The 8,456-nt window shown below is 33.6% G+C and overlaps 1 protein-coding gene across 1 annotated transcript; it reads left to right on the forward strand.

The window, feature by feature from the left end:
• The first annotated feature begins 3,960 nt into the window (after positions 1-3,960).
• Positions 3,961-8,325, forward strand: LOC126820535 (hemoglobin subunit beta-1). The gene is made up of 4 exons (XM_050548556.2): positions 3,961-4,170; positions 5,990-6,140; positions 6,689-6,917; positions 7,985-8,325. Exons 2-4 carry the CDS (start codon positions 5,998-6,000, stop codon positions 8,132-8,134), a joined length of 522 nt encoding a protein of 173 aa, XP_050404513.1. The 5' UTR covers positions 3,961-4,170; positions 5,990-5,997; the 3' UTR covers positions 8,135-8,325.
• Positions 8,326-8,456: the final 131 nt, after the last annotated feature.

Below are 8,456 nucleotides of genomic sequence, written 5' to 3' on the forward strand. Positions count from 1 at the left end.
AAATGTTATATAAATTATTGTTTATAAATGTATTAACAGGATAAACTCATAATCGCCTCTCTAGATCACCGGGTGTTAAGGTATTGAAAGCAGACTACGTTTATTATGATGGCAATGATACGTAGTGCCGCTGCCCGGGCAAAATTTCCCTCATAGCACACTGCATGGCGTATGCCCGTCTTCATTAGCCCATACTGATGTCTGATAAACTGTTTCAATGGCATTTAGTAATTGAACTAGAGTATACAGGTCACAATTCTATGGAATACAATTACTGCTTTTTACTGAGCGACGTTTCGACTAGGCTTCTCTAGTCATTATCAAGCTATGATGATCATAGCTTGATAATGACTAGAGAAGCCTAGTCGAATCATAGCTTGATAATGACTAGAGAAGCCTAGTCGAAGCGTCGCTCAGTAAAAAGCAGTAATTGTATTCCATAGAATTGTGACCTGTATACTTCATTAGCCCAGTTTAGGAGCAGAACAGTAGGACATTAAACCCCATTTCATTTCATTTCATTTCACTTAAACATACATTATGCAAGAGCTAAATCTGCCTATTGCAAGCCTTTATTTAGGCTTCAGATGTTATAGAAATTATTAATTAGACCTTTATTTACACGACAAGCTCAAAATCAACTCTGTAGACCCTGGTGATGAAAGGCCTGCTGTGCGAGGCTACCGTAACCATTCAGCATGTTACTTGATAATTGAGAATATGTGGGTGGAGTTATCGTCTGTCAATCAAACGGTCACTAATTCTCATAGACGGTGCAGACACAATTGTTGCCTATTTCTAGTCCAAACTTCCAACAGTGACAACTCCGTTCAGAACAAAGTAATTTGACTGAAATTTTCTTTTTTTATCATCTATTTTTGAATTATTATAGCAAGAATGGCCAACTCTTTATAAAACTCTTAACTAATGTATCTTTAAAAATCGACTATTTCTTATCAAACTTCCAACACTCATAACTTCGCCCAGAATAAATAGTTTGACTGAAAATTTCTATATATTCTTTTTTCATTATCTATATTCAAACTATTTCAACAAGAACGGGCAACTCTTTATCTAAATCTTACATAATGTATCTTTAAGTCATTAGATGTATATTAACATTTAAAGATACATTATGGGAGATTAGATAAAGAGCTGGCAGTTCTCACTATAATAATTAAAAACTAGATAATGTAAAGGGAATTTGCTGAAAATTTCAGTCAAATTGATCCGCTCTGAACCGAGATTTTAGCGATTGAATTTTCGGCCTAGCCTCGATCATCATTACTAGAGTCGGTACGATAAAAGACATGGTCTCGATTGTCCAGCTCATGATTAAATCATGAATGGAAGTCAAACAGCAAATCGGAACCTAATCCAATAAACATCGCAGGCTATAGAGCGATAACATCGCTGGATAAGTTAATTAATCTCTCATTAATAATTTAGATAACATTTCAGGCTTAAAGAAATACCTGCAATAGGCAGAATGTATGTTTAACTAATTTTAATTCTAAAATGTAAATTTGTATCTATTGTCATCCCGTGGCGTTATATTTAACAACACCATATATCCATCTCTGATCTCAAACAAAAATGGAGAGATAAAAATGGGGTTTAACGTCCATTAGACACATTTGGGGACTTACATATGGTTTTATTTTCTATTTCAATAATTCACCTGCGCGTAGGAATCTTTAGCAGTGGAAGGAAACTAAGAACCCAGAGAAAACCCATGAGGTTGGACAAACGACCCTACTCCTTGCCACGTACACGCGAGGAATCAATGACAGACCTTATAATGTAACGAGCGCACTCCCTCCTCCAAACAAAAACAAAAAAAGTCAAAGCAAAATAAAAATAGTTTAAAAAAGTAAAACAATTAAAAATCAAATCAAATCAAAATCAATTCAATTCAATTATAATCAGATATCATTGTTTTTACTCAAATCCTCATAAAATAAAAAAAATAACTATTAACTTATTAAATGTGAACTGTTATCCCTAAGGACGTGACATTCTATTTTATCTACCTTCATCAACCACGATAAATTATATTATATCTTCTCCGACGTCTGTAAAATATCAAGCAATTACTGATAAAGTATATTTACTGCAAAGTGTCAACCATTGACGTAGTACCGGTTATATCAAATCAAATCATGGCGTATTATATCATATTAAAATACTATATCGTGGTGTATCTTCTGTAAAAAAAACATATACACTGTACATGTGATGCATTATACATATTATGTAAGTTAACAGCTCAATGCGTATTAGAGTATCTCAGAATATTATTAATGTGAATTATTAAACCAAGATGTATTATATCATCTCATGACATATTATATACACTGTAAAATATCATCCCATGTCGTATTATACTGTAAAATACCAATCAATAAAATACCAAAAAAAAAAAAAAAATAATAAAATAAATCGAATTAGCCCCCCCCCCCCAAATATTTCGCCATGAAAATAATGATTTCTTAGGAGCGTTCTTAGTCGGCCACATCCTCAACCCCTCCCAAAAATTCCGTAGTCCCAATAAAATTTTAAGAGGTGGCTACGGGCCCGCTGTAAAATATCACTCCATGACGTATTATACTGTAAATTATCAACCAATGGTGTATCATATCCACTGAAGAAAAATAGCCAATGGCGCACTGTAACCACTAAAAAATATCAATCACACATCGAATTATATCTACTGTAAAGTGTCAACCCACGGTATATTATATCTACTGCAAAGTCTCAACCACATGTAATATTATATATGTCATAACTGCTGTAAAGTGTCAACCGACGGCATATTATATCTACTGTAAAGTGTCAACCTACGTCATAGTATATCTACTGTTAAGCGTCAACCCATGCTATATTATATGCACTGCAAAGTCTCAACCACGTTCCCTGCATTGCCCGAGAAAGTTCATCCAGATTTTCCGGCGTGGTTCTCCCTTGTCAGTGAAGCAGGACGGAGGGGCTGACAAGGAAAGCTGTCTAGTCGTTCGGATGGGACGAAAAACCGAGGTCCCGTGTACACTGTATGGCGTATGCCCGTCTTCATTAGCCCAGGTTAGGAGCAGAACAGTAGGACGTTAAACCCCATTTCATTTCATTTCATTTCTCAACCACGTGTGATAGTGTATATGTTATAATTAAACTACTGTAAAGTATCAACCCATGTCATATTATATACATGTATACTGTAAAGTTCAACCCACGTCATATTATATATACTGTGGAGTCTCAACCACATGTGATATTATATCTGCTCTAAAGCGTCAACCCACGTCATATTATATCTACTGTAAAGTATCAACCCACTTTATATTATATCTACTGTAAAGTGTCAACCACACGTCATATTATATCTACTGTAAAGTATCAAACCACATCATGTTACATCAACTGTAAAGTATCAAGACACGTCATATTATATCTACTGTAAAGTGTGATGTTACATCAACTGTAAAGTGTCAACCACACATATCTACTGTATAGTATAAACCCACATCATGTTACATCAACTGTAAATTGTCAACCCACATCATGTTACATCAACTGTAAATAATTGTCAACCACACATAATATTATATCTACTGTAAAGTGTCAACCACACATGATATTATATCTACTGGGTTTTTTTCCACAAAAGTTAAAAATTGCCTAAAATTAATATTGCAAGTCAATCTTATTTTTATGAAGAAATGTCCTCTTTCCAGATATAAAGAACATGTTTTGGGGGTTAAACTAAATGTGTTTAATAACCACACTCAATAAAGTTATATGTACGTATTAGTCTCTCATGTAAGTGTAGATATAACATACATTTAGTTTGTAGAACCATTGTAATAGTTTAGCGCCTTTCAAACACACACACCTCAAACACCATTAATATTCATTATGATATTATAAAGTGTACAGTGGAATGAATTCTTTATTAGCCCAAATACTTAGTCTATGCCGATATATGTTATATAGGGACGTATTAATAATAAGGGAATTATGAAGGTTATAAGTTCATAAGATATGGTTTTAATATATTAGAGAAAGAACCGGTGTATTATTTTATTACCTATATATATATTATATATGAAATGTTTTAGGTGTGACATAACGGCAATGAATGTACCATACCATGTTTAGATGTGGATAAAGGGGGTAAGTATTCTTTAACATTGCTTCTTTATTATAATGTATTATTCAGTCTAAATCTTTCAATACAATAACTTTATACAATATTGAGGCTTTCATAAACTGATATTTCAATAGTTGTATATTTCTTATTTTTAGGATTAAATTTTTCTATTTTTTTCATCAAAGGAAATTATTGAATAAAGGTAAACCTTATGAAACATTATCATTAAACCGATGATGGGTTCCGTTATTAACATTGCACCCACAGATATTATGACTGAACCAACCATACAGTTATCATTACACCCCCAATTATTATCACTTAACCTACCTCTCATGAAGCATGATTTTTAAACAAATTATACGATAGACTATTATCATTGATCCCAGAAATATTACTACTCAACCCAGAATACAGTTATCGTTACACCCAAAAATATTATAACGGTTACTCAAATGAACAAGCGGTTGCCATGCATGATACGCCCATATTATTTAAGACATGGACAGTGAACAAGCTAAAAACGCGATTTTTCGTATAATCAGGGGACATAATCCAGGAAGTTACCCTCTGATATGCGCTAATATCGAAAGGAACTGGGATCTATGGGATATAAACATAATTATAAGTTTATCAAAATCGGATAAATTGTAATCTCTATAGTGTCCAAGTGCTAAAAACGCGATTTTTCGTACAACCAGGGGCCATAATCCATGAAGTTACGATCTGATACATACCAATATAGAAAGGAACCGGGATCTTTGGGATATAGATCTATATTTTAAGTTTCATCAAAATTGAATAAAAATTGTGACCAGAATGTAGATTGTCCACAAACAAAATGTGAAAGGACGGACGTCCGGTCAGGAGCAACGGCATGATAGGTTCACATGAAAATGTGGGCTTATACAAAATATCTTAAAGCACATAATGAAAGACACTATTATCATTGCACACGCAATTATTATCATTAATCCATCAGTTATCATTACTACACCCGTAATAATTATCATTTAATCCATTAATCAATACACCCACAATTATTATCATTTATTCGCAGTAATCATTACACACACAATTATTATTACTGAAACCATTATTTCGATGAACAGTGTCATAGGAGTTGATGGGATACTGGCATAGTCTATTATCATTACACCCGACTGACAAATATTATCTCTAAACCCACCTTTAGTCACAGTTATCATTACACTCATAATTATTTTAACCAATAATAAAATTACACTGCACCCACAATTCCAATCATCTAACCAGGATTAACCCCACAAGTATTATCATGTAAGAATTATATTATCAACTGGCAATTTACCCTTAAAATTATTATAATATCTTTACCTGAACAACTATTTAAACTGTAATATACAGGTAGCTTTACATGAATAGTTATTATATTATCTTTACCTGAACAATTATTATCATTTAAACTGTAATATACAGGTAGCTTTACATGAACAATTATTATATTATCTTCACCTTAACAATTATCATTTAAACTGTAATATACTGGTGGCATTACCTGAACAATTATTATATTATCTTTACCTTAACAATTATCATTTAAACTGTAACATACTGTTGGCATTACCTGAACAATTATTATATTATTTTCACCTTATTATTTTCATTTGACCCACCATACAGTTATTATTGATCTTTAAAAATGCCCCACCTCATATATTATTATAGAGACAGAATAGCGGCACATGGCATGGGTTGAAGGAACAAATAAAGTTAGACATTCTGGGATCTTAATCCTAAATTTTATGATAGATATTTTTTTTAATATACAATTGATGCATATTGGTCATCTTTCTATTTAAGAGTGAACAATGGGATGTGGTGGAAGTAAAACTAAAAATCATAAACATTTGATCAGTTTATTAACAGAAGATGATAAACATAATTTACAACATTCCTGGAGACATTTTACATCGCAAGATGTTGTAGAAGGTGGAATGGACATATTCTTTTAGTAAGTAAACAAAATTTAGTTACTTTATTTAGACGATTTATACATAAAAACAACTGAAGTATAACAAAATTCGTTTCGTTTGATTTTTTGATTGGTTACCCCACTTCATCGTGGTCTAATGACACAATCTGTTTTACAGACGTAATGCGATTGTAGCGGCCAAGCGAATATTCACTGCGGATCAGTGTGCTAATGACATTCAATAATGAACGATTGTTGTTGGTCGACCCCATATCAACCTACCAATGAAAACTCGTGATACAGAAAACTCGCGGAATTCGTTAAAATATTTAATTATCGAGACATTTGATTGGTTGTCTATTAATGGCTAAAGGTATTATTATTCTTAAATGTGTCTTTTAAGCTGCTAATGGGGTGATCAATCTGACATGTATATGGACGGACAGGAGGACCACCAGCAAGACAACGATTAGTTTGGAAATTGGGAAGACGACCTTTATTGTTTTAGTTTTTTTTTAAATTGATTTCTATTTTTTTTTTAAATTTTCAATATTAAGATCATAATTTATAATTGATTTAATTTTCAGTATATTTAAGAAACATCCTGAAGTAAAGGAGTTGTTTCATTTTGTCGGTAATGGAGAAACCAGCGAGTCGCTTAAATCAAATCACAGATTTCGTTCCCATGTTGGTTTATTCTGTGAAACTATTCGTATTGCTGTAGAAGAAATACGAGACTTAGAAGATATTCTGATATTTTTACGAGATCTAGGAAATAAACATAATCTTTATGGTGCTACACCTAAATATATAGAGGTAATTTACATGTGTATATATATGCAACATAAAGAATACAGTCGTATGTTTGCGAACATCTGAATAGTTTCCGGCAATTTCTTAAGAAACTGAATGGCGTAAAGATCGAACTCTGTTGAAAAACTCTCTCAGTTTGGTTTATCAATAGAAATGAAATGACATGAAATGTGGTTTAACTTCCTACTGTTCTGCTCCGACGTATCTAATGAAGACGGGCATACGCCATGCAGTTTGCTATGAAGGACATTTTTTCTGGACAGTTAAGCTATGACCTACGCTTACATCGAATCCAACAGCCAAGTTATCTTTTACGTACATGCCAATGTGTACGCGGAACGACTATTTCAAAAGTTTTAGATCGTAAATCGTAAACTTCACATTTTTTGATTTCTCACGTTTGCCAACGAGGTACAGGACGGGAGTGGTGGTGGTGCTGGTGGTGCTGGTCGCGGGCTAATAAGCAAAATATCCAGAATCTTTCCCATTGCTTATACTTTGGCATTGTGGAGTTACTTACCTCACCTCTTCGTATATATTTTCAAATATGATAGAATTATTTAATGACATAGCTCAATAGTAAGTACAGGTGAACTGCACTACACAAAAATCAAAACCGACATGACAACCATCGGACAAGACAAACTACATAGACATTGCATGAAAGAAATTAACAAGCTTCCACGGCTTTGTACAGTCCCGGGTCTGAATGATACAGGCTTTACTCAAAATGGAATAAAAATAACGATTTACAAGAAAGACGTAATAGAAATAACGAGACCTGTCTTGACGGTGGTCGTCTCCTGAATGGCGATAATCTGCCAGTTGACGTTAAAGTAATGAGAGCAAACAGGAGCAAGGTCTACCAATTGGTCCCCAGAATGAAATTCTAATCGATGGTCCAGTTTTGCCCCAGAAATTGAATGAATTAACGCAAAAGGTAACTTATTATATGTGAGGCTTGTTGTCATTAATATTCGGGTCAGGTCCACCTATTACCCGGTTTGTCGTGCTTAAATACCTATCCAGGGCTATAAGTTTATTATAACTGTTTTTGACTTTTGTTGCAGACGGCAGGGGAAGGAATAAATCACGCTCTACGGAAAAGACTTGGAAAGAAATTTACCAGTGAGGTCGAGTCATCGTGGAATAAATTCTATAAAATTTTAGCTGCTTCTATGATAAAAGGAATGCAAGAAGACAAAGTGACTATTAGTTGATAATTGTACTTAAATACCCGAACTTCTACTAAATGTGTGCTTGATCCGAATGTTAGAGTGTTATGGAAACAGACTAAAACCCAACCAAAATGTTTTTATTGTCGTAGCGCGATAATCCCCAAACTGGATATTTTTCAAACTTAATCAATTGTAACTTAAACTGGACATTTACTATAAATCTGCGAATGTCCGATCTTGGTTGTGTTATTTTAGTGCACATATTATTTTTATGCCGTAGCTGCAATATTGTAGCGGCGACTTTTCTTGTGGAGCAAGACGGAATTAAGACATCATTAGTGGAACCATTTCTAATTATGCATTT

This window comes from Patella vulgata, chromosome 5 (genome assembly GCF_932274485.2).
Source record: "Patella vulgata chromosome 5, xgPatVulg1.2, whole genome shotgun sequence".
NCBI classification, from domain to species: domain Eukaryota; kingdom Metazoa; phylum Mollusca; class Gastropoda; family Patellidae; genus Patella; species Patella vulgata.